The sequence below is a fragment of the Cervus elaphus genome, chromosome 19 (genome assembly GCF_910594005.1).
Source record: "Cervus elaphus chromosome 19, mCerEla1.1, whole genome shotgun sequence".
In the NCBI taxonomy this organism is placed as follows: domain Eukaryota; kingdom Metazoa; phylum Chordata; class Mammalia; order Artiodactyla; family Cervidae; genus Cervus; species Cervus elaphus.
Window position 1 is genome coordinate 31641603 of NC_057833.1, and position 27887 is coordinate 31669489.

At 36.2% G+C, this 27887-nt stretch overlaps 1 protein-coding gene across 1 annotated transcript in view; it reads left to right on the forward strand.

Annotated features, from left to right (window-relative positions):
• PIK3CA (phosphatidylinositol-4,5-bisphosphate 3-kinase catalytic subunit alpha) overlaps positions 1 to 27887 on the forward strand; it is an 86168-nt gene that overhangs the window by 24646 nt on the left and 33635 nt on the right. The window contains exons 2-3 of the mRNA XM_043874554.1: positions 26577 to 27004; positions 27513 to 27722. Of these exons, the coding sequence (XP_043730489.1) occupies positions 26653 to 27004; positions 27513 to 27722 (562 nt within the window). The 5' untranslated portion in view covers positions 26577 to 26652. The remainder of the gene's footprint in view (positions 1 to 26576; positions 27005 to 27512; positions 27723 to 27887) is intronic.

Below are 27887 nucleotides of genomic sequence, written 5' to 3' on the forward strand. Positions count from 1 at the left end.
GACACGACTGAGCAACTTCACTTACTCACTCAATTTAAAGGAATTAAAAGTCAATGCAGAAAGAAATAAGGACAATTCCCAATATGTGGAAATTGAATCACATATTTCTAAGTAATCTGTGGGTGAAAGAAGAATTCACAGGGGAAATTGGAGAGTATTTTTAACTGAATGAAGAAAATATTATTAGCTGCATGAAAATAAAAATACAGTATATAAAATTTTGGGTATAGAGCTAAAGCATTGCTAAGAAATTAATTTATAGCTTTAAATGCTTAATACTAGAAAAGAAGAAAGTTCTAAAATCAGTTATCTAAGCTTCTGCTTTAAAGAGCTCAAAAAGAAATAGTAAGTTAAGATCAAAGTAAACAGAAGAAAGGAAATAAAGATCAGAGAGGAACTAAAGTAAATAGAAAACAGAAAAACAATGAGATGAAAATCTCATTCTTTAAAAGGGTCAGTAAAATTGATAAACCTTTAACTAGAATAATCAATAAAAAAGAAGTAAATTAACAATATTAGGAATGAAAGAATAGATATCATTACATATCTATAGCTACTTAAAAAGATAATGAAAGAATATTATGAACAACTTTATACCAATCAGTTTGACAGCTTGGGTGAAATGGACAAGTTCCCTGAAAAATACAAATGACTAAAACTGACTCAAGAAGAAGTAGAAAATCTAAATACACTTATATAGAATAAGGAATTTCAGTTAATAATTAAAAACCTTCCACCAGTAACCATATTCAGGCCCCAATGCCATAGCTGGTAATTCTGATCAACACTGAAGAAAGAAAAATTGTAATTCCTACCCAGATTTTAAGAAAATAATAGATGTAAGGAGGACATCACAACTCATTTTATGACGCCAGTATTACCCGGATATCAAAGTCAAACAGACATCACAAGAAAACTAGCAGTGAACATTCCTCACAAATATAGACACAGAAATTTATAACAAAATATTAGCATATTAAATCTAACAGTATGTTGATATGAAAAGGAAAATGTATCATGGCCATGTGGGATTTATCCCAACAATGAAAGACTGGTTTAGCTTCTAGAAATCAATTCCATGTAATACACAGTGCTAATAAAATAAAATTGAAAAACTGTATGATTATTCAATGGATACAAAAAAAGTATTTGACAAAAATTCAACACAAATGCATAAAAAGGTCAGCAGGCTGGGAATTGCAGGCAACTTTTCCAGTCTGATAAAGAATATCTGTGAAAACACAACCAAAATCATACCTCAGTAAATGCATATGATTATGTCTTTTCTGGTACAGTTTTTGTTCTTGTTGCTGTTTTAATTAAATAATTAACTTATTTAAAAATTTTGTTTAGTTAAGGTTGCATCTGAGTCTGTCTTCCCAGAGGCATCAAACCATCTTTGTAATAATAACTTTAACCCATAGGGTAATTAGTTTGATTACTTTTGTAAGATACCTTCCTGTGCATACTAAGTCACTTCAGCCATGTCCAACTCTGAAACACCATGGTCTGTGTCTTCCAGGCTCCTCTGTCCATGGGATTCTCCAGCAAAGAGTACTGGAGTGGGTTGCCATGCCTTCCTCCAGGAGAGCGTCCCAACCCAGAGATCAAACCTGCATCTCCTATGTCTCCTGCATTGTCAGATGGATTGTTTACCAGTTGTCCCACCTGGGAAATGTTCCTAGAGCCTTCAGTTTTTCTGATTTAATATTGACTACCCCCTAGGTCTGTTTCACAGCTGTTACCTTATGACTTCTTGCTCTTATCCTGGAAATTCCCTTCATCTGCTTCCTGTGTTGAAGGATTGATTTCCCATGTCCCATACCTTCATGGCGTAATCTCTCATTTATAAGAGCATATTCTCTAGTGGTTTCTTGAAAAGGGATAGTTCAGTTCAGTTGCTCAATTGTGTCCAACTCTTCGCGACCCCATGGACTGCAGACACCAGGCTACCCTGTCTATCACCAACTCCCCGAGCTCACTCAGACTCATGTCCATTGAGTTGGTGATGCCATCCAACCATCTCATCCTCTGTTGTCCTCTTAGCCTCCTGTCTTCAGTCTTTCCCAGCATCAGGGTCTTTTCCAGTGAGTCAGTTCTTCACATCAGGTGGCCAAAATATTGGAGTTTCAGCTTCAGCATCAGTCCTTCCAATGAATATTCAGGACTGATTTCCTTTAGGATGGACTAATTGGATCTCCTTGCAAGGGACTCTTAAGAGTCTTCTCCAACACTACAGTTCAAAAGCATCAATTATTTGGCACTCAGCTTTCTTCATGCTCCAGCTCTCACATCCATACATGATTACTGGAGAAACCATAGCTTTGACTGGATGTTTCTTTGTCGGTAAAGTGGTATCTGTGCTTTTTAATATGCTGTCTAGGTTTGTGATAGCTTTTCTTTCAAGGAAAAAGTGAATTTTAATTTCATGGCTGCAGTCACCATCTGCAGTGATCTTGAAGCCCAAGAAAATAAAGTCTGTCAGTTTCCATTGTTTCCCCATCTATTTGCCATGAAGTAATGGAACCAGATGTCATGATCTTTGTTTTTTGAATGTTGAAAAGGGATAACTTAGGGGTAAATTTTTTGAGATTTTACATACCTGAGTATGTCATAATCTATTCCTGCAATTATGTGATATTTTAGATGAGTGTACAACTCTATAGAATGAAAATCATTTTACTCAGAATTTTAAAAATATTGCTGCTCTACTGTCTTCTGGCATCCAGTTTTGCTATTGTGTGATCAGGTGCCATTCTGGCTCTTGATCATTTATTCAGCTTGAAGGTGGTTGTTTTTGTCTTTAGAAGTTGTTATTATGTTCCGTTCAGGCCTGGTGTTATGACATTTTTTGGCACTGTCTCTTGGTATGGGTCTCTTCCTTTATTGTGTGGTGCGCTCAGTAGGTCCTTGCTTTCTGCAGACTTACATCCTTCAGTTCTTGGAAATTTTCTTGCCTTACTTTTTTTATATTTTATCTTCATTTTCATTGTTGTTTCTGGAATTCCTTCAAGTCAGATATTAGACTTCCTGAATTGCTTTTTCTAGTTTTTTACCTTTCCCCCATTACTCGTCTTTCTTTGTATTCTGCCTTCTGGAAAATTGCCTTGACTTTAAATGCCTATTGAATTTTCTTTTCAGTTCATATTCTCTCTCTTTTTTTCTTACTGGTTTCTCTTCTTGTTAAATGATGCAATATTTTCTCTTTCATGAGGATATTTTAATTAGTTTCTTCAACATTTTCTTCTGTCCCATCATTCTCAGTGTTCCTCAGCACTCCTGTTTTATCTTGGTCTCTGTATTTAATATTTGGAGACTCCTCAAATACTTAAAGATCCTTGGCTGTCATTTGTATTTAAAAAGCATTAAAAGCTGATAAAATGCTCTGAGTTTGAGGCAGGGCTCTTGTCTGTTGGTGGACTGTGCTTTAGGAAATACTTAAATGTCATTATCTTTCTCTAGGTAGTCAGTTTGGGATCATTTTTTGGAGAAAAATCTACCCTCTCTTATGTGGGACTACTTATGTTCTAGAGCTTTACTGAAGAAAAGAACTTTGAATCTCATTTAAACTTTCACATTATCCTCTGGTTTTATTCACAACTTTACTCTTAGCTATTTCTGTATCTGTTTCAGTCCACAGTCTTTTGGGTTTATTTTTTCCAGAAACTGTGCCTTCTGATTTCTGAAAGATTGGCAAGTCATTGACTACGTTAAATGAAGTTGGAGACCTGAAATTCTAATAGTTCCAGGTATCTCCTATCCTGAACCTTTCTGAGATTCTATGAGAATTGACTTGTTTCTTATCTATAGGCACTTAAATTTAATATTCCTCACCTCACTTATCATTCTTTTTTTCCCTTCTGAGCTATTTGTAAATTACCAAAAAAAAAAGAAAAATTAGCCCTTTGTCATGTTGATGTTTGAAGATGTTGCAAACACATCTTCCCAGTTTTCCAGTGGTCTTACAGTTTGGTTTATGGAAGAACTTTGACCAAAAAATCTTTGACTTTTTAGTCATTCTATCCATTTTTTTCTTTATGATTTCTTGGTATCATAACATTAATATATAAATGAACCATAGTTTTATTCTATATGAACAATAACCAATTATATAATGGAAAAGAAGAACTCATTCACAAAACTAACAAAAAGATCATTTATCTACATATAAACTTAATAAGCCATAACGGAACTTACATAAAGAAATCTTTTAAAACTCTACTGAGGAGGCAAAAATTTCTTGGGCAGAATATGGGAAGCCCTAATTATAAAAGAAAGATAAATAGGACTATCAACGTTAATATTTTTTTGCTTATACAAACACAATAGCAAGATGAATAGACATACCACAGAATGAAAAAAATATTCTTAATATTTATAAGTGACATAAAAAACTTATTTTCAGAATATAAAGAATCTGATATCAACATTTTAAAAAATCAGCTCCTAATATAAAAATGAAGAAAAGATGCAAAACATTTCATGGAAGATATACAAATAGCCAGTAACACATGGAAAGATTTTAAACATCATTTGTCATTAGTAAATGAGAATTAAAATCATTGTGTGTTTATTTGTAGAAATATCACTACCCACTAGATAGCAGGTACCCACTAGAATAGCTAAGGTTAAAAACTGATACTACTAAATATTTATGCGTATGTAGAGCAGCTGGAACTCTCTTTTATTGCTGGTGGGAATGCAAAGTGATCAGCTCCTTTGGAGAACTGGTGGGCAGTTTCTTATAAAGTTGAACATAACATTTACCTCCTGTGTCAGGAGCTCACTAAGACCAGTTTCAGTGGTTTTGCTTAGAGGACTCACAGGACTCAACATGTGGTCATACTCATTACTGTAATTTATTATAGCAAAGGATGCAAAGCTCAGTCAGCAAATGAAAAAGGTACATGGGGAGAAATCCAGGGGAGAGCAGGTAAAGCTTACAAGGGACCTCTCAGTGGAGTCATGCAAGGTACATTAATTTCCCCAGTGAAGAGTTGTGACAACACTGAAGTGTATCCAACCAGGAAAGCTTGTTAGAGATTCAGTGCACAGGTATAGCCTTAGAGGTTCATCCCTCTGCCCGGCACATACCCGAATTCCAGACAGAAAGCAGGTTACTAGATGCATATTGTTTCCATAAACAGCTCAGACACAGTGAGCCACTCTTACCATTTAGGGGTTGAGAATAATCCTCTCAGTATCTAAGATCCACTTTCCCAGATGCTAACTACAGGCCAACTTTGTAAGCAGGCCTTTTTAGGGATAAACAGTCTTGTAGAACCCAGCATTTCACTTCTAAGTATTTACCAAGAGAAATAAAAGTATATGGCCACTAAAACAAAACTGATAAAAACTGATGTAAAAATGTCCATAGCCAAAATTGGAAAAAGCTCATATATTCAACAACTAGAGAATGAACAAATAAGTTGTAGTATATTTTGGAGTACTACTTGGTGATTTAAAAGAACTGACTAGTGATACATTAACAGCATGTCTAAATCTCAAAAATAATATGTTAAGTGAAAGTAGCCAAATACAAAAGAGTATATACCATGTGATTCAGTTTATATGAAGAACCAGAAATACTAATCTGTAATTAGATTAGTAATCAATTAATTGATTAAAAATCGAAATGTGATTGGGACAGAGAGAAGTTAATTGGAAAAGAGCATGAGGAGACTTTCTGGGGTTATAGAAATAGTCTATATCTTGTGTGGTGGTTGCATAGATGTAAAAACTTAAAAATCATCAAACTTAACATTTAAGATATAAGCAGTTCATTGTAAGTTAGTTATAATTCAGTTTAGGCTTCCCTGGCGGCTCAGTGGTAAGGAATCTCCCTGGCAGTTCAGGAGATTAGAGTGTGATCGCTGAGTCAGGAAGATCCCCTGGAGAAGAAAATGGCAACCCACTACAGTATTCTTGCCTGGAGAACATCATAGACAGAGGAGCCTGGTGAGCTGCAGTCCATGATGTCACGAAAGAGTCAGTCATGACTTAGCAACTAACCAACAATGTAATTCAATTTTAAATGTAATTACCTGGGAACACTGAACAATAGTTAAGTGGAGATACATAACTGTATAGGAAGATTATTTTGTAAAAATGTCAGTACTGTCTAAGCATAAATCAAGTATTCATAATCAAAATATGACCAATTTTTGCTTTGAGCTTTGTTTTTGAACTTAACAAAGTGATTCTCAAATCCATTTGGGATTGAAAGCCAGGTTTAGTGAGACTGTGAGGAACTAGAAAGAAGGCATTTGGGTTGAATTTAAGGAATAATTGAAATGGCAATAAATAGACACAGAAGAAAGATCCTGGACTTTATTTACAAATGCAAAGAAAACAGAAGAGAAAAGATTGATCCAGTAAGGTTAGAGTTGGGAGGGTGGTTAGTGGGAGAGTCGAGACAGAGCGTTGTTGTAATGATTTGTGAGACTTTGAGCTATATTCTGTAGATACTAGGGATTCATCATATTATTGTAACTGAGTAATTGTATGATTAGGTGTGTTTTAGGTAGCTAGTGACACTGGGTGGTGAACTGGGGAGGGGAGAGATTAAATAGTGTATGCTTTCAGGGCTTTTAGCCTTAGTTCCTACTGCCCGCTTAACCTGCTGTGCCCTCTGTACCTGTCAGACATTCTTTTCATTTCATCTTAGAAAAAGCACTTGCTTATGAATGCTCATTGAATTATAAATAAGTCATTGTTCCATGTGAAAACTCTTTAGGACCTAATAGTGATAGAAAAAAAATCCCGTGGACAGAGGAGCCTGGCTGGCTACAGTCCATGGGGTCTCAAAGAGTCAGTCAAAGTGACTGACCAGTGACAGAGAAGATGGCCAGAAAAACACAAAAGATGGATTTAAGAACAGTTTAGTGGGTAGAAGTGGCATCCTGCAAGAAACATCTCCAAAGTTTCTAACCTTGGAGATTGATTGAGTGGTAATGTCATGAAAAGTCTCCACTTTTGCATAGTAAGCTGAGTAAGAGTTACCAATAAAAGAAGCAAATAAAGAGACCAGAATAATATCACAGAAAGATTATTTTTACTTTTTATTGGGGAAATTTGGGGAGAAAACTTTAAACCACTCATAATATTAATATTTTCTTACCTTTGTAATTTTAATCTTCTAATTTTGAAGGTATTTCAAATTAAAATGTAACATATGAACCTGGGAATTTTTTGACAATTACCATTGTAGAAATAGCCACTTTTAGAATGTTCTCTAAATATACTGTCTTGTAGTAACTTTGTAATTGATAGTGAGATCTATTACAGAGTTTCTACAGATAAATAGGTCAAATAGTGAGAGGTAGAGGAGGTATGAGTGAGCGCCTGAGTGTATGTGTCTGTATTTTGTCCTAGGAAATGACATCCTGACGGGACAGAAGAACAAAATAACAGTATTGAAAATAGCTAGAGTAAAGGTTGTTTTTTTCTGTCACCACACAGCAGATATGGAGAATCGTAGAAGCAGACAGATGGACAGTTAAGCTAGTTTTGGAGTGTTCTAGTAGAGAAAAGAAACTTTCTGTTCCTTTTATTCAGAAATTGAATTTCTAGGCTAACTTACTAGTTTCAGTAATAAGTTTCATATTCTGACCAAAGAAACATTATTTTTTTTACCCTGGGGATAATGACTCATCCTCTTCTCAGAATTTTGCTTTTGTGGAAACTGAAGTGCAGTCATAAATATAGCACTGTTATTTGGAACTTAGTGCTAATGATACTATTGTGAGCAGACTAGTGATGGGTAAGAACTAGTACTGTAAGGTCAGTTGTAACAAAGAAACCACAGACAGGTTTTAATTAGCTGATTCCTAGAGATACAAAAGTATTTAGATATTTTTTTAAAAAACTGATAAGATAGTTACTGTGATTTTGTTGATTATGCTATAAAAATAGAACATACTTTTATCTTTTTCTTTTTTTTAAAGTACTTCATTGTTTTGAGGACTTTGTGACAGACAAGTAAATTTCTGACTTCCAATAGTGACAGTGGAGATATTTAAAGAATTTTTTTCTGTGCATTTTTTCGTATACCACTCAAAATTGATATGAGACTATCAAGTTATAATCATATAGACCATAAAGCAACTCTCCAATAATAGAGATTCTCGGTGTTGCTGGAGATGACACTTGAGAATCCCTTGGACAGCAAGGAGACCAAACCAGTCAGTCCTAAAGGAAATCAGTCCTGAATATTCATTGGAACGACTGATGCTGAATCTGACGCAGTAATACTTTGGCTACCTGATGCAAATGGCCGACTCATTGGAAAAGACTTTGATGCTGGGAAAAATTGAGAGCACAAGAAGGGGGCAACAGAGGATCAGATGGTTGGATGGCATCACTGATTCATTGGACGTGAGTTTGAGCACACTACGAGAGATACTGAAGGACAGGAGAGCCTGACTAGATGCAGGCCATGGGGTCACAAAGAGTTGGACGTGACTTAGCAATTGCCAAATTCAGACTTAAAATGAAGAAAGTAGGGAAAACGACTAGACCATTCAGGTATGACCTAAATCAAATCCCTTACAATTATACAGTGGAAGTGAGAAATAGATTCAAGGGATTAGATCTGAGTGCCTGATGAGCAGAGTGCCTGATGAATTATGGATGGAGGTTCGTGACATTGTACAGGTGACAGGGATCAAGACCATCCCCAAGAAAAGGAAATGCAAAAAAGCAAAATGGCTGTCTCAGGAGGCCTTACAAATAGCTGTGAAAAGAAGAGAAGCAAAAAGCAAAGGAGAAAAGGAAAGATATACCCATTTGAATGCAGAGTCCCAAAGAATAGCAAGGAGAGATAAGAAAGCTTTCCTCAGTGATCAATGCAAAGAAATAGAGGAAAACAATAGAATGGGAAAGACTAGAGATCTCTTCAAGAAAATTAGAGATACCAAGGGAACATTTCATGCAAAGATGGGCACAATAAGGGCAGAAATGGTATGGACCCAACAGAAGCTGAAGATATTAAGAAGAGGTGGCAACAATACACAGAAGAACTATACAAAAAAGATCTTCATGACCCAGATAATCATGATGGTGTGATCACTCACCTAGAACCAGACATCCTGAAGTGAGAAGTCAAGTGGCCCTTAGGAAGCATCACTATAAACAAAGCTAGTGGATGTGATGGAATTCCAGTTGAGCTATTTCAAATCCTGGAAGATGATGCTGTGAAAGTGCTGCACTCAAGATGTCAGCAAATTTGGGAAACTCAGCAGTGGCCACAAGACTGGAAAAGGTCAGTTTTCATTCCAGTCCCAAAGAAAGCAATGCCAAAAGTGCTCAAACTAAAGTAATGCTCAAAATTCTCCAAGCCAGGCTTCAACAATACATGAACCGTGAACTTCCAGATGTTCAATCAAGCTGGTTTTAGAAAAGGCAGAGGAACCAGAGATCAAATTGCCAACATCCACTGGATCATTGAAAAAGCAAAAGTATTTCTGCTTTATTGACTGCCAAAGCCTTTGACTCTGTGGATCACAATAAACTGGAAAATTCTTCAAGAGATGGGAATACCAGACCACCTGACCTGCCTCTTGAGAAACCTGTATGCAGGTCAGGAAGCAACAGTTAGAACTGGACGTGGAATAACAGACTGGTTCCAAATTGGGAATGGTTCCAAATTGGAAAAGGAATATGTCAAGGCTGTATATTGTCACCCTGCTTATTTAACTTATATGCAGAGAACATCATGAGAAACGCTGGGCTGGAAGAAGCACGAGCTGGAATCAAGATCTGGAATCAAGATTGCTGGGAGAAATAACAATAACCTCAGATATGCAGATGACACCACCTTTATGGCAGAAAGTGAAGAAGAACTAAAGAGCCTCTTGACGAAAGTGAAAGAGGAGAGTGAAAAAGTTGGCTTAAAGCTCATCATTCAGAAAATTAAGATCATGGCATCTGGTCCCATCACTTCATGGAAAATAGATGGGGAAACAGTGACAGACTTTATTTTGGGGGGCTCCAAAATCACTGCAGATGGTGACTGCAGCCATGAAATTAAAAGACACTTGCTCCTTGGAAGAAAAGTTATGACCAACCTAGACGGCATATTAAAAAGCAGAGACATTACTTTGCCAACAAAGGTCTGTCTAGTCAGGGCTATGGTTTTTCCAGTAGTCATGTATGGATGTGAGAGTGGACTCTAAAGAAAGCTGAGCGCTGGAGAATTGATGCTTTTGAACTGTGGTGTTGGAGAAGACTCTTGAGATTCCCTTGGACTGCACTGAGATCCAACCAGTCCATCCTAAAGGAAATCAGTCCTGAATATTCATTGGAAAGAGTGATGCTGAAGCTGAAACTCCAATACTTTGGCCACCTGATGCGAAGAACTGACTCATTTGAAAACACCCTGATGCTGGGAAAGACTGAAGGCAGGAGAGAAGGGAACGACAGAGGATGAGATGGTTGGATGGCATCACCGACTCAGTGGACATGAGTTTGAGTAAACTCCAGGAGTCGGTGATGGACAGGAAGGCCTGGCGTGCTGCAGTCCATGGGTTCGCAAAGAGTCAGACATGACTGAGCAGCTGAACTGAACTAAACTGAACTAGCAACTGAACAACAATAAGATGAAGTTAAAGTTTATGTTCCAGTTTAACCTTAATCTTGCAGTTTAAGAAATAGAGGTTTAAATGTGCTGTTTATGTTCCATAATTGATGCTGTTATGCTGAATTTTCCCCACATCAGGATTCTCCATCAATGTATCCATCCTTCTAATAACTGTTATTGGGCACATATGCATAAGTCTCTATTAATATCTCCTATAGTGACTCCCTTTAACCTAGGAACTTTCCCTATCGCGTCACTGTAAACTTTGCAATCATTCCTTTTCTTGAGATAGTAGTACTCCTTAGTGAAGGTTTAGAATTTTAGCTAAGTTCCCTTGTTCAAACTTTCTTTTATCTCCCTCTGTGCATTTATTTTAATTTCAGCAAAATTAACTAATGAATCATAAGGTGGGAAGCAGTTGTTTGATAATAATTTAATGACTTGGGTGAAATAGTCAGTTTTAAAGGTTTTGTCAGTTGATACAGATTAAAAAAGTGCTTTAACTTTCTGAATTATATGATAATTTATTGTTTAACTTTATGTGTCAGGCAGTTGACTGGTGACAAACTAAGCAGCAATGAATAAAATGAAAATATTCTACTTACTGATCCCTTATGTTGCCGTTTATACACAGTCACACCCACTTCAGCTCGTCATTCTCATTGCTCTCATTTTAAAGTATAGTAACTATGATTTCCCAGCTACTTAGTACATTGTACTGTACCAAGTATAAGTGAATAGTAAATGTTTGAAAGTGCAAAATGAAACGCGTCTACTAATATAATCCATCATTAAATAGATTCTAAGATATCTTACCTATATTGTGTTGGCTGAAAAATCGAGTTTTTAAAAAGCAAGTCTGTGCTTACATGACTCCACATTGTTGTTGCTGTCATTCATAAGACTGCTTGTCTTTACATCTTGACTAGGGGATGCTTGTGCTGAAATTAAGCTACCTTCTCTCTGATTGCATACTGAATGATCTGTATTCCTTTGCTTGCCAGACAGCTCTCCTGCATTACTCCAAATCTTGCTTTTGTGAAGTAGCCTTTATACTAGAGAGCAAATACTGAAGTCTGATAAATCACTACTAACTTAGTTAATAATTGCTTGCAGGGGAATGTCTCTGCATTACTAGTGTAATACTAAAGTATTCTGTTATTGCCAGAAAATGGACCAGATGGCAAGCAGTTACACCAGAGTAAAGTATTATTGTTTGGTCTTTATCATTGAAAAAGAACATTTTTTAAATCAAGTTTCTACTGTATTTCATGTCTTCCATCCAGTGCTGTAGCATTCCTCTTGAACTGTATTGTTATCCGTAGATAGACTTGGGTAGTATTCACTAAACAAATAATACCTATCTTACTTTTTTTTTTTTTTTTTGGACTTCTCTGGTGGCTCAGACGGTAAAGTGTCTGTCTACAATGCGGGAGACCTGGGTTTGATCCTTGGGTCGGGAAGATTTCCTGGAGAAGGAAATGGCAACCCACTCCAGTACTCTTGCCTAGAAAATCCCACGGACGGAGGAGCCTGGTGTCCATGGGGTCGAAAAGAGTTGGACACGACTAAGCGACTTCACTTCACTTCATGTTTTTTTAGAGTTTAGTTTGAAGAAAATGGAACATATTTGCAAGTAGCTCTCTCTGGATTTATTTGATTAAGTTTGGTAAAATGAGGGACTTTTTATTTTGGCCAATAAATTTGGCATGTGGAATAAGCAGATTAAAAATAGATATTATATGATCATCTTAAGTGAGATTTAAGGAAATAAAAGTCAGTGCCCTTTGCATTCTATGCTCTGTATCTATTTGTAAGAATGTCAGTAATATATCAGTAAGTATGGTATAAAAGTAAGAATACTTGAAGAGATTGTAGTAGTGGCCTCCAGGAAAGGTAATCAGTTCAAGGACAAAGGGTGGGATTGTGATATTGGAACAAAAGGATAATAGCTATAACATAGATAAATAGCTAGACAAAAATGGCAGGGACCTGTGTATTGATATAACAACCAAGATTGTGCAGTACATCTTCGTCAGATTTTCCCAGTGTAATCTAAATTAAATCTAAATTAAAAACTAAAATATGTTTTCATGACACTGTATTATACTGATGCTTAATTTTGTAATACAGACATTGGGGAGTATGCCTTGAGATGAATGAAGCTAAAGGTAAGATCTTCCTAGTATTTTTAGTAAAAGTTCATTAAATTATACCTATTTCCACAGTATACTAAAACTAGAATGACAGCAAAAGACTAGTCCTAATCCCTGTGTAAGATTGATACACATATTCAAGAAGTACTCCATAGTTTTATGTTAATGTTTTTATTTGATTCACTTACCAGCAGGCTCTTTTCCTGCCATAAAGGAAATTGGCAGAGTCCATTTGTACTTTCTCCTTAGCCTGTGAGTACTCGAGAATCACCACCATGATGGTTGCAGTGCATGCTAGACCTCGTCATTTGATTTTGAAAATATTGTCCTTGTAACAGCCAGTTATAGCAATGATATATAAATATATGCTTTGTTCGTCCTTTGTGGTATATATATATATATATATATATATATATAGTCATATACTACCACTAGCTTATGATAATAGACACAGGTACCATAGCTGAAGTTTTATGACACTGCATAAAACTCAGGAGATAGAGAAATCCATTGGAAACTGTAGACCATGATGAAGCCTTATGATTGGCCACTCATTCTCTATTCTAGATAAATTTGGGCTTGTCACAGATAGTATAAATCTGTAAAATTTGAATAAATTTTGAGTTGACCAAAAATGAAAATAATGCTGTGCAGAGACTTTCAGTGAGATATATCTGGAAGTATTTAGGTGAATATATTGTCTGCTAGTATCCCCAGTCAAAATTGCTAGCTCCAACTTTATTGGATCAAACTAGAGTGAAAATTTACAATTTGGGGATTTAGGTTTCTCTCTCTCTCTCTTTCTCTGTGGACACAAAGAGCTTCCCTGGTGGCTCAGACAATAAAGAATCTTCCTACTGTTCATTCTTGATAAAGAGAAGAAAAGACAAAGAGGAACAGTGTGAAGCAGATGGTTTCCAGAAGTTCATCCATCCTTACCTGTAGTAGCAGGAGAACTTGAAAGAAGACCATTGAGATATTTAAAGCTATAGAAAGTCTTGTGAAGGCATTAGGCTAAACCAGAGAGAAACAAAAATGAAAGAGGAAAAACCATTTGATAAACTTTAGAAAAAGAAGTTCTCATTCCTAATGACTTATGGAAACATCTTACCTTCAGCTTATTACAGGTCTTTAAAAAGAATCAAGTCAACACTAGAAGACACCTTGCTAGTGTTACCTTTTACTAGATGTTTTAATTTGATTAAGATGATTACTTAGGACATTCTTAAACTCTTTAATGAATTTCTCTGGATGGGCCCTGGATGATGTACTCTTGTCTCTTCAAAAGACTATAATCTGAGTCCTGGATAGGTGTTAGCTTCATTAGAATAATAAAGAGTGAAGTTATTTTTGGTAAAGCACCCAGGCTTTTGAAAGAAGAACGGGAGAGTGGAGCCCTTTTATACTTTGCGAAGTGAACCCATCAATCAAGAAAGGAATGGTGTGTGGTTAGCATCATCCAAATAATGCCACGTAATAAATAGATTGTCTTCCTTAAATAAATGGGACATGAGTCTCATTTGAAAAGGGAAATTAGAGTCTGTGGCCACACCACCCTGAATGTGTCCAATCTCGTCTGAAAAGGGAAATTAGAAAGTACTGTGAGCCCCATTTTTTGGTTATCATCAGTAGTAAGTTTGGTTATAAACTTTGACTTGGTATAAAAGATTAAACTTTTAGGACCTTTTCTCTTCATCTTTCATGCGCTAAAATTTTTGCTTAGAAGAAAATCGGAGTAACATTTCTAGAACCCCTCCATATTTTGCATTTTCTTATAGTGGGTCATGCTTCCTTACTTGGCTGGTCTCTTCACTGATCTCATATTGGTTGAATTTTCATGGAGGCATTCGTGCATGATTAGGTTTCTATTTTCACCGTTGTGTTGGAGTATACTCTAAACCCTTAAATGGAGATACAGCTGTCAAACTTAAATATCATAGAGCTGTTTCTCTCTTTATATAAAAGATACTGCTTTTTAACCATTTTTCAAGAAAAGTATCTTTTTTACTCATTAAAAAATCACCCTCTATATTATACCAAATTTCCTTTAAGTATTGCTTCTGTGAACTAAATAGTATCTTAATAAGTGTACGTGAGCTGTATTGTTGGTTTTTAACCCAAAAGATCACCATCATCCCTGCTTATTTCCAGTCAATTCAGATATGATTAAAAGGCATTTATTTTAGCATAAAGAGAAATTTGATAGTATAGTCTATTTCATTCCTCTTTACTACTTGCTTTTCCTCACTGGTCATTATTTTTTTCAGTCCAAAAAGCCAAAAATATTTGTTACCATGAGTTTGCATTTTTATTTCTATTACTCATTGCAAATTTTCCCTTTTCTTTATATAAAAAAACCAATATAACTTAATGTATAAACTTAAAGAAGTAGATTTTACAAATAATGTATAGCATAATTCTAAAATAACAGTTTTTTCTATTTCCATCTGCTTTTTTAGAATAATCTCTTGTGTTTTATCATTGTTGGAATGTGTCGAATGACCATTTGATGCTTATGCTCTGCTGAGAGTGTACAGACTGATTTAAACAGATACAGGTTTCATCCTTTAGGGATTTCATGTTTGAATAAGAATACAGAGACAAATATAAAGATGAGGACAGAGACATCTGTTCAGATATCAAATATATCAATAAAATTACTCTGCATCAAAAAATAATTTTTAAAATATCTATCATCTTGTTACACTAGACCTGAAACAATAAAGTTCTGTCCCTTTCTGGATATGGACCTAGATAGCATTGATCTTATAGATAAGAGAGAGGGGAACTTTATTGAATTTTTATGTTCCAAGCACTACACTAAGGATTTTTTAACGTGTGTTATCTTATTTAATTATTACAACATCACTATGAGGTAGTAACCATTTTTTTTCACTTGGTGCTAATAAGGAACTGCCCAAAATTTCCTGAGGAAGTCTTAGTAATTGCAGAGTTCTCCATAAGGTCAGTAATGCTGAGGGTGATGGAGTAGTGATCTGAACCAAAGCAAAACCCTCAGTTTAGACCATTTCTGCTCTGCTGTTAGAACAAGACTGGTTTCATATATGTTCTCTTTGCTACTAAATACTGAATAATAGCATAATTGAAAAAATGTAGAGGTTTCTAAAATGTTTCTGGTCCCTTCGTCACTCATTTGCTACAGGTGTTAAGACGTCAAGGCTCAAGTCCTGGTTAGATCCTCTTTATGGAATGGTTAGCTTTGCTCTTGCCTTTGGGCAGGAGGAGGTACCCCTAACACTGTCCACTGGTCTTACCAGTCTTGCTGTTAGTCACAAGGTAGCCTGGTTAATAAAGAGGAATCAACAAATTAGAATTTACTATTTTCTACGACTAGAAAAACTAGGCAAACTATTAATGTATTTTTTATTTTAAGTATTACTCATTCTTTTAGTTCTATATTTCAAAATCGTAATTTAACCAAATACGGCTATCTCCATCTGAAATGTAAGTGGGATTTATAGAGTTACCTGATTTGCAGTTTACTTCTGACTGCCTGCTGCTTGTTTTATGTGAAGCTATGATAATCTGTTTTGACTCCCTCACAAAGATAAGAAAAATATTTCCTGGAAAGCTACGTCACTATGGAATCATTTGTTCTATTAAACTGTGTGTTACTATGAAATATCTCTTATTGTATTTTCCACATTGTTTAACTATGTTTACTTCATAATCTTGTCCTTCTGATATTCACCTCAGTTAGTTAATATTTAGCTCCTTTTGAGCTTAAATTTTAAGCAATTTTAATTTATCCTGTCACACTAAAATTTGAATTTTTATAAGTTCAGAGTAGGGAAATTAGTACTATATTTTGAGATTTGTTATGTTTTCTTCATTTATATAAAATTTGAAAATTCATAATTCAATAATCTGAGATCAAGTTCTTAGACTTCAAGATTTATTAATCTATATTTCATCTTATAAATGTCTTTTATGTTTGTTTATCACATTTGATTCTGCCTCTCACACTGGATTCTTTTAACCACTTTAAAGTTCTTGTTCATTTTTATTGATAATCAAAAGTCTATATCAGTATAGATATTCTTGACCTAGATTTTGTCATTATTTTAAAAATCCATTAGCAAAACCCTTCCTAAACCTGTTTGTGGACCTCATGTTAGGGAATGCTTATCTTATATAATGGACTTCCCTGGTGGCTCAGTCGGTAAGGAATTTACCTGCAGTGTGGGAGACCTAGGTTCGATCCCAGGAAGACCTGGGATCTTCCCCCGGGTTGGAAAGACCCCCTGGAGAAGGAAACAGATACCCACTCCAGTATTCTGGCCTGGAGAATTCCCTGGTAGCTCAGACAGTAAAAAATCCACCTGCAATGTAGGAGACCTGGGTTCAATCCCTGGATTGAGAAGATACCCTGGAGAAGGGCATGGCAACCCACTCCAGTATTCTGGCCTGGAAAATCTCCATGGACAGAGGAGCCTAGCAGGCTGCAGTCCATGGGGTCGCAGAGTTGGACACAACTGAGCGACTAAGCACATCTTATATAATGCATTAAATCTCTGAAATGTAGTGTTATAACACCTTTTTAAAGCACTACACATTTAATAGTGAAAATAAATTGCATTCTCTTCTAAAGGAATTTAAATTTTCTATATCCTAGTCATGAGCACTTGATTTTCCAACCTGATTTTCTCTTAATCACTAAAAGAATGTTAGGTCTGTTTTCTCATGATCTGCATATAAAGGTCAATGAAGGACAGCACTTTGAAAGAAGTGAATTATATGCATCCTTCCAGAGCTAGTGTATATTACAGCTGTGCCTTTGGACTCACTTCAACAACAGTTCAGTGACTCTTAGAGGAAGAGAATTTTAGAGGCCCTAACTGGGACTCAGAATAATTGTACTAAAAGAGGCTGTGGAGAAAAGGGAACCCTCTTACACTGTTGGTGGGAATGCAAACTAGTACAGCCACTATGGAAAACAGTGTGGAGATTCCTTAAAAAACTGGAAATAGAACTGCCATATGACCCAGGAATACCACTTCTGGGCATACACACTGAGGAAACCAGATCTGAAAGAGACACATGCACCCCAATGTTCATCGCAGCACTGTTTATAATAGCCAGGACATGGAAGCAACCTAGATGCCCATCAGCAGATGAATGGATAAGGAAGCTGTGGTACATATACACCATGGAATTTTACTCAGCCGTCAAAAAGAATTCATTTGAACCAGTCCTAATGAGATGGATGAAACTGGAGCCCCTTATACAGAGTGAAGTAAGCCAGAAAGATAAAGAACATTACAGCATACTAACACATATATATGGAATTTAGAAAGATGGTAACGATAACCCTATATGCAAAACAGAAAAAGAGACACAGAAATACAGAACAGACTTTTGAACTCTGTGGGAGAAGGTGAGGGTGGGATGTTTCAAAAGAACAGCATGTATACTATCTATGGTGAAACAGATCACCAGCCCAGGTGGGATGCACGAGACAAGTGCTCCAGCCTGGTGCACTGGGAAGACCCAGAGGAATCGGGTGGAGAGGGAGATGGGAGGGGGGATCGGGATGGGGAATAAGTGTAAATCTATGGCTGATTCATATCAATGTATGACAAAACCCACTGAAATGTTGTGAAGCAATTAGCCTCCAACTAATAAAAAAATTAAAAAAAAAAAAAAAAAAAAAAATAAAAGATACTTGCTTCCCATGCCTGCGTAATCTCTGCAGTGAAATGTTTAAAATTACTCTTCTTATCCCTCAACTCCAATTGGTCTCTCAGTGCTTTTGATTTTCCTTTACAAGGTATCTTCATTTATCTCTTTCTTGCTTTTTACTAATTGCTACCACTTTTTTGTTCAGGCCCTTGTTACACTTTCCCTGGGATAATTTCAACATATTAGTTTTCCTACTTACTCATTTATGCTCTAGGATTATAGTGACCCAAATAAAAACCTTATCCTGGAAAAGTTCACGGTCTATCAGGAAGTCTAACATGGATGTAGATAATTTTAATAATAACATATTAAGGTACAATTACAGAAATACATGTAAAGAGCTGACTAACATTAAGAAAGGAAGTAGTTAACTCTGGAAGTAAATATTAAAGAGAGTAATCAGACCATGGAATTATTGAGATTTTAGTCATGTTTCTGTAGCAAGTATAGAGGCCGGTTTTTGTTCTCTTGTTCTAAATAAATTAAAGATTCATTTGTAATTTTTTAAAAACAGAAAAGCTTATTTTCCAGTTTATGAACAAGTAGATGCAGCTGAGATGCGACTTTGGCAACTGAGTTAGCCACAAAACTAATGTTTTCTATCAACTTGTCTGAGAATGGGGTGGAAAATATCTTGTCATTATATGTCTGAGTAGATACACATTTGTTAATGTTTTAGTTAAATCAGATAACATGGTAAATGTATCAGTTATAAAAAATGTAAAACCTTTGGTCATTCAGCATTTATGCAGCTTCTGTATTTGTGGGACATGTATATGTATCTGTAAAATACAAGGTGCCTGTTGAGCAAATTGTGGCTGTCTGGGCTTTTCAAGTGGCTCAGTGGTAAAGAATCCACCTGCCAATCTGCCAGAGCCACAGGAGATGTGGCTTCAGTCCCTGGGTCGGAAAGATCGCCTGAAGAAGGAAATGGCAACCCACTCCAGTATTCTTGTCTGGGAAATCCCATGGACAGAGGAGCCTGGCAGGCCACAATCCAGGGGGTTACAAAGAATCAGACACAACTGAGCGACCGAGCAAACATAAGGTAATTAAGCTACAGTAGAGTCAGTATCAGTTCAGTTCAGTCGCTCAGTCGTGTCCGACTCTTTGTGACCCCATGAACTGCAGCACACCAGGCTTCCCTGCCCATCACCAACTCCTGGAGTTTACTCAAACTCATGTCCATTCAGTCGGTGATGCCATCCAACCATCTCATCCTCTGTCGTCCCCTTCTCCTCCTGCCCTCAATCTTTCCCAGCATCAGGGTCTTTTCAAATGAGTCAGCTGTTTGCATCAGGTGGCCAAAGTATTGGAGTTTCATCTTCAACATCAGTCCTTCCAACGAACACCCAGGACCGATCTCCTTTAGGATGGACTGGTTGGATCTCCTTATAGTCCAAGGGACTCTCAAGAGTCTTCTCCAACACCACAGTTCAAAAGCGTCAATTCTTCGGCACTCAGCTTTCTTTATGGTCTAACTCTCACATCCATACATGACTACTGGAAAACCCATAGCCCTGACTAGACAGACCTTTGTTGGCAAAGTAATGTCTCTGCTTTATAATATGCTATCTAGGTTGGCCATAACTTTCCTTCCAAGGAGTAAGCATCTTTTAATTTCATGGCTGCAGTCACCATCTGCAGTGATTTTGGAGCCCAGAAAATCAGTCAATATAGATATCCCCTAAATTTGCAAGTGTATACTTCAAGATAGCTTTTTTTTTTTTTTTTTTTGAACTTTTTATTTTGTATTGGGGTATAGACAGTTAACAGTGTTGTGATAGTTTCAGGTGAACAGCAGAGGGACTCAGCCATACATACACATGTGTCCATTCTCCCCCAAACCCTTCTCCCATCTAGGCTGCCACATAACATTGAATAGAGTTCCATGTGCTATACTGTGGATCCTTGTTGGTTATCCATTTAAAATATAGCAGTGTGTACATGTCCATCCCCAAATCCCTAACTATCTCTTCCCGCTGGCAAGCAGAATTTTGTTCTTGAAGTCTGTCTCTTTCAGTTTTGTGAGTTCATTTGTATCATGTCTTTTTCAATCCCACATATAAGGGATGTCACACAATATTTCTCCTTCTTTGACTTAACTTCGCTCAGTATGACACTCTCTCGGTCCATCCATCTTGCTGCGAATGGCATTATTTCATTCTTTTTAACGTCTGAGTGATATTCCATTGTATATATGTACCACATCTTCTTTATCCATTTCTCTGTCGATGGACATTTAGGTTGCTTCCATGCCTTGGCTATTGGCTATTGTTAACAGTGCTGCAGTGAACATTGGAGTGCATATATCCTTTTATATCATGCTTTTCTCCGGATATATGCCCAGGAGTGGGAGTGCAGGGTCATATGGTACCTCTATCTTTAGTTTCTTAAGGAACCTCTATACTGTTCTCCATAATTACTCTACCAACAAAATAGCTTTCTTATTTTTAGTGATTTTTTTGATGCATATGTAACATTGATATTTTAGAAACAAATAATTTTTAAACATAATATACTTCTGAAATTAAAATTTAAAATATACAAGATATGCTTTATGTATATTTTAAGTTAGAAAGTCTCTGCTATATCAGCCAGTGTATATAGACTTATAATCCACAGTCAACTAACAGTTATCTGTACTCTGCCTTAATGATATTAACTGTAGAGTATTGTACTAGCTGTTAGTTGCTGCATTTTGAGGTGAATATTATCAGCAAAAGAATACATCCAGTGATGGCAAAGAAGACAACAAGCTGTCTCTCTTGAATTATGGTTAAAGGAACTGGGGTTAAAAGAACTAGGGAAAATTTTTACTCTTTGTCAGTATGTGAAGAGATAAAAGGCAGACTGTTGGAATAAAGAGATGTAAGAGTAACAACCTTTAGGATTAACTTTAGAAATACTTCACAAAAACTTCTATATCAGATGGGTGAGCTCCTAACACTGAAAATTGCTACTGAACTTTTAGTTAGGTGACTTATAAGGTACTTCAGTGTTTTAAGATTTTAACTTGACTGGCTTAACATTAATCTCTTTGTTTTCAAAATATTTAGCTTGAAAGTGTGGGATTGAGGTTGCAAAGGCAGGGTTCGGATGACTTATTAGCCAGTGTACATTTAGAAAATTCTCTAGTTGATATCAAGTAATTCTGACATGTTTTCAGAGATAGCAGACTTTTTCTGTAAAAGGCCAGAGAGTAAATATTTTAGATTTTGCAGGCCACATGGTCTCTGTAGCACCTGCTCAACTCTACTGTTTTTGTGCGAAAGCATCGTTGATGGTACGTAAAAATGGTTTATTGGCTGTGTTTCAGTTGAACTTTATTTACAAAAGCAGGTGGTTATCTGGGTTTAGCCTGTGAGTCATAGTTGGACAACTCTTGCCTTAAATGATAAAATCTGGAAATACCATTCTAATATAAATGGAGAAAGGCTTTCAGTTAAGGAGTTAAAAACCAAATTGTCAAATGTCATTGTCTTTTTGGCTGGAAGAGTGCACGTCTGGTGTTCCAAATACTGAATTGCCCATTGAATTAAGAAACCTTTCACTATAAAAGTCAAGTGACAATGGAGAGTCTGAGACTATTATCTGCTGTTCATTTCTGCTGTATATTTTGTCCTTAAAGGTGTGTTTTTACACCTTGGTTTACTGTTTATTTGATTATATCATTTATTTGAAAACAAAACTTTTAAGAAATCTGAATTTAAAAATCATGAAAAAATGTCATGTTATTCTTTTGTTCAAAACACTTAGAGACTCCCTTTTACTAAGAGTATATACTATGTAGAATTCAAACTCCTTAACATGGAGTTTGTCCACTTTTCTTGCCCCTGTGTATTTCTCAATCCTCCCTCATTATCACATATCCTACCTATTCCCATGCATTTCATACTCAAGTAGTAAAAAAAATCAAACTTATATTGCTGGTAAAGGCTGCATTTTTTTCATGGTCTTTGTACACACACTTTTATAGCTCCCTCTTCACCTAGCTGTCCCATGTCCAAGCCACTTCTCTGCAAAATCCCTATTAATCTGTAATGCTGTACATAAACTTCCCTGATGCCTTCCTTAGCCTCCTCAGGCAGTTGGAGATTTCTTGTGACTTTTCCAAAGTTCCTATTCTGCCTTATAACAATTTTCCGTTGTTAAAGTTGTTCCTGGGTCTTGTCTTTCCCCAACAAACTCAACAACCAAAGAGAAAGCATCTATTTACCATTGTTTTCATACTGTTTAACCTAGAACCTAGCATAAACAAGTATTTCTCCAAAAAGGGCAATTAAGCCAGGGATTTCTCACACCTAAGCTGTAAATAGCTGTACCAATTAAATAGGGACACACGGGGTCTGGGGAACAAGCCACAGTTGCAAAAATCCCAGCATCTGAGCCACTCAGTACTGTTGCAAATTTGTCTTTGAATCTTGCGGTTCCGGCTCTGCCTTCAGGCTTTAGCACCTGACTCGTACTGCTTTGTGAAGCTGAAACTCCTTGTTTACTTGCCCCGCTCTGTAAAAGAACCCAGTCCTCTTTTTCCTATCACTAACTGATGCCAGTCCTGAATAATTCATAAAAACTTCAAAAGATACTGTGGGTATACTTGACAGGTTGTTAATTATTATTATTATTATTTTTTTTTTTTTTTGGTGCATGGGCCGGGAATGACAGGTTGTTAATTATATGTAACATTTTTTGAGTGCTTAGACCGTGCCAGTCTCTTTGCTTACATGTTTATCATATGTTACCTCATCAATACCATGGTCTGATGAAGTATATGCTATTATCCCAACTTAACAAATTGGGGCAGGGGGCCAGGGTGGTGGTGGTGGTGGTGATATAAGGCTTGGTGAGATGAATTGAACTGCTTAAGGCCATACAACTATTAACTAAGGCAGACAGAATCTGAATCCAGTGTAACTTCAGAGCCCGTTGTTTTATTCACCATTATTCACCACCAGAAATATTCCTGCCATAACTGAAGTCCAAATAACAGTATGGTTACAGTGTACACTTTGAAATCATGTAAACCTAGATTCAAAATACTTAATATTTACTGGTGGCAAATAACTTTACTTCTCTCACCTTCAGTTTTCTTATATGTAAAATGTTTATTACTTACCCCAAAAGGTTTATTGCACTCCCAAGTGCAAGATATATACTAAAGAGTAAGTGTTAGCGCCATTTGTCTCTTCTGCACTTATGTTCTTGTGAGCTCTGAGGTGATGGTTTGAACAGAATAAAGCCTGGGGTAAGAGGACAAATAAGAAAGTTAGCTTCCTCTCCCTCCTGTAGAGTACTACCAGTGTGAACCAGTGCCTGCTTTCCAGGATCTCCCAGTATTTTATGGCAATGATCACATTTATTCTCTTAATGAGAAGGGTGTGTCTTAAGTATTTCATAGTTGTTAATTGCCCATAAATATACTAAAGTAGAATAGGGATTAGAATCAGTGATCTTCTGGGTACTAGACTTCTCTTGCTAATTCTTAGGAAACATATGAGACTTTGGGAGTTGTTATTTATTATGTAAAATAGTTGCCCTCATGATTCCATAACATAGACCTGTTAGTGCCATTCAACAAAGAAAACTATAAACACAGCTGCTGTTTTGGTGTGGTCTGTGGTTTGGTTTTGTTTTTATTTGAACTTTTTTCTGCAGGCAGATCACTTAAAAGTAATCATTTGGCATTTCCCCTTGCATTCTTCAGATTTTTTTGTATGTTTTTTAAAAGTGTAACCTAACTCATTTCTATAATTATGCTGTCAGATGGATCCATCTGGTTGTTTTTACTAGCCAGTGAATTTTCTTTTAAAAGTATAGAGAATAGGATAATTATATTTTAAATCCTATAACCTCGGTGAGTCTCTTATAAATTTGAAGAAGATATTTTCAAGTATTAAAAAAAAATTGTACATTCCTTATTGTCTTTCAACTGATCTCTGTATTTCCAGAGGTAGGGAGAGGGCTTGAAATTCCTGCTCTTTTACTCCTCATCTCCTTCTTCATGTGTTAAAACTCTGAAGCATACCATAAACACTTGTTTACAACTGAGAATGGGTACTGCAAAAACATCTAATCAAAATAGATCCTTTTGCTCTCTCTAGGTTTCATAGGCCGTGTGGAGAAAGAGGAATTGTAGGGGGCAAATGTAGAGGTAGTAAGACAATTTAGGCATTTGCAGTGGTCCAAACAAGAAATAGTAGTGGACTGACCCAAGACATTAAGAAATTCAAGATATAGAATTAACGCAATTTGTTGATGAATTAGATACTGGCTTGTACGAAATAAAGGAGTCAGAGACAGTTTCTGGATTAAGTATATCCTGCTCTTCACCTCTTTCTCACTGTGTTCGTTCCACTCCTGCTTATCCTTAAAGAATTTAATTTATATGTTACCTTCTATGGAAAACTGTCTCATTCCAACTTCCATTAAGTTAGGTGACCACTGTATGTGCTTTTATAAGCACCTGGTACTTCTTCATGGGAGCTTTTCCCCCCCTGTTTTATACGTGTGAATTTTTTACTCCACACCAGCATACACATAACCTTCACACTCTCGATGTTGTCTTGTGAGGGCAGAGGCCATGCCTGTCTTACCATCGTATTCCCAGTACCTAACATGGTCCTGGGGACAGCACCAATACATTGTTGGTGAATAGTGTCATTTATAGTTACTGTCTATAGTGCCTGATAGAGTAATTGAATACAGTAGGTTGTCTGGGGTTTTTTGAATCATTCCTCTGGCTTAACTTTTATTTATTTTTTATTTTCTTAATATCTCTGACATTTTTTTTCTTATAGTTTTATAGTTTAGCTTACTGAATAACAAAATATAAGAAATAAATTTGTGCTACATGGGACTTCCTGTAGTTCATACAGTAAAGAATATGCCTGCAATGTGGGAGACTCAAGTTTGATCCCTGGGTTGGAAAGATGCTCTGGAGAAGGGAATGGCAGCCCACTCCAGTATTCTTGCCTGGAGAATCCCATGGACCCTTCCAGGCTCCTGTTCATGGGGTCACAAAGAGTTGGACACGACTGATCAACTAACACTCCTACTTTTTGGTGAAAGGGATGGATCCTTGCAAATTAATCATCCTATCTCAAGGAAAATGCATTGATGACACTTTTTATTATACTTAATATATAACTAGATTATACTTAAAGAGAATCATCAAGGTATCACTTAGACAATAACAAATACAAAAAAAAAGGAAATTACAAAGATTTTTCTTTCTTAAGAAAGAAAAAAATACTAAACTTTGTAAATTCTAATTACCACAGAGTAGAGGTAGTAGTGTAAAAGGAAAAGGATTTGACTTCTCTAGCCTTTACTTCACTCGTCTTTAAAATAAAACCACTGGTGCTGGTTTAGTTGCTAAGTCATGTCCGACTCTTGCAACCCCTTGGACTGTAGCCTGCCCGGCTCCTCTGTCCATGGGATTTTCCAGGCAAGAATGCTGGAGTGGGTTGCCATTTCATTATTCTTACCTAAAAGCCTTTACTTTACTCATCTTTAAGAACAGTGGAACCATGGTCTAAAAGGTCCTTTCCAAACCAAATTCTGTTGTTGACGTAAAATAGAAAAGAATAGTATATAATGGGAATTTTTATTTCAGTTGCAGCTTACTATTTATTCTCTCCATAGCTCCAGCTCTGTCTTGTTAAGATCTGACCTTAAAAATCCATTCAAATAAGAATTTTTTGTTGAATGAATTTATTAAATGTGATTAAATGCAAGTAATTGTTTTTTCTAATTTCTGGTTTGGAATCAATTCTTTTAGCCTGTGCTTAGTCGCTCAGTTGTGTCTGACCCCATGGACACATGGGGTCCCCCTTCTGCCTATGGGGATTCTCCAGGCAAGAACACTGGAGTGGGTTTCCATGTCCTCCTCCAGGGCATCTTCCCAAACCAGGAATCAAACCAGGTCTCTCCTGCATTGCAGGCAGATTCTTTACTGTCTGGGCTACCAGGGAAGCCATCTTTTAGCTTAATTAGGAACAATAATCTAAGATGAACTATAATTACTTACTCTAATCATTTCAAACTACAGAAAATGAAATTTTACATTTAGTAATGCCGTAAGTGTATTCTTTGATGGTTCCTCCTTTAACATACTTTTTCTTTCTTTGATTTAGATTTCTGCTTTGGGACAGCCACACATCTAATTCCTTAAAGTACTTTTATATGTAAAACTTGTAAAGGATCAGAACAATGCCTCCAAGACCATCATCAGGTGAACTGTGGGGCATCCACTTGATGCCCCCAAGAATCCTAGTAGAATGTTTATTACCAAATGGGATGATAGTGACTTTAGAATGCCTCCGTGAGGCTACGTTAATAACTATAAAGCATGAACTATTTAAAGAAGCAAGAAAATACCCTCTCCATCAACTTCTTCAAGATGAATCTTCTTACATTTTCGTAAGTGTTACCCAAGAAGCAGAAAGGGAAGAATTTTTTGATGAAACAAGACGACTTTGTGACCTTCGGCTTTTTCAACCCTTTTTAAAAGTAATTGAACCAGTAGGCAACCGTGAAGAAAAGATCCTCAATCGAGAAATTGGTATGATAAAATTTTGAAATGGCATTGTCATCCCCTTCTAAATGCAAATAACTATGAAGCTTAACTGTTTTTTCATTAATACAATATTTTGTCTGAACTGGTTAAATAGATTTCAAAATAAAAATCATTATAATTCGAAAGTATTTTTTGACTGTTAGGCTAAGGAACTATTTTTAACACCTTGGTATTATTCTGTAAAGTTTTCTTTAAGAAGTATCATATGAAGGAATGAGGGATGATTTATATTTTTTATATCCCAGTTTTGTTTTGTTTTCTAAAAAATAATTGATAATGAATAATTTTTGCTACTTTTGCTCCAAATTACTGAGCATATCATATTTTATATATTAAACATATTTGAGATTTTGTCAATTCTTACTATATGTATTCATCAAAAATTTTATTAACACAGAAAATTCTTTATTGTGATCATCTATAGCTACCAAATTCCTTGTTTATAACAAGCATGGTCTTACTGTGTGTTTAACAGAATGTTATATCCTTTAAGGTTTTGCTATCGGCATGCCAGTGTGTGAATTCGATATGGTTAAAGATCCAGAAGTACAGGACTTCCGAAGAAATATTCTCAATGTTTGTAAAGAAGCTGTGGATCTTAGGGATCTTAATTCACCTCATAGTAGAGCAATGTATGTTTATCCTCCAAATGTAGAATCTTCACCAGAACTGCCAAAGCACATATATAATAAATTGGATAAAGGTAAGAAAATTATTTATCTACTATAAATGGCCACTGTAATGAAAACTTCTGTCTGTACCTATATCAATATACAGTCTTTTTGCCTTAGCTAAATGATAAGTTTCTTGAAGACAGGGACTGCTTAAACTGACTGATATAATTGACCACCACGTACACAACTTGTAT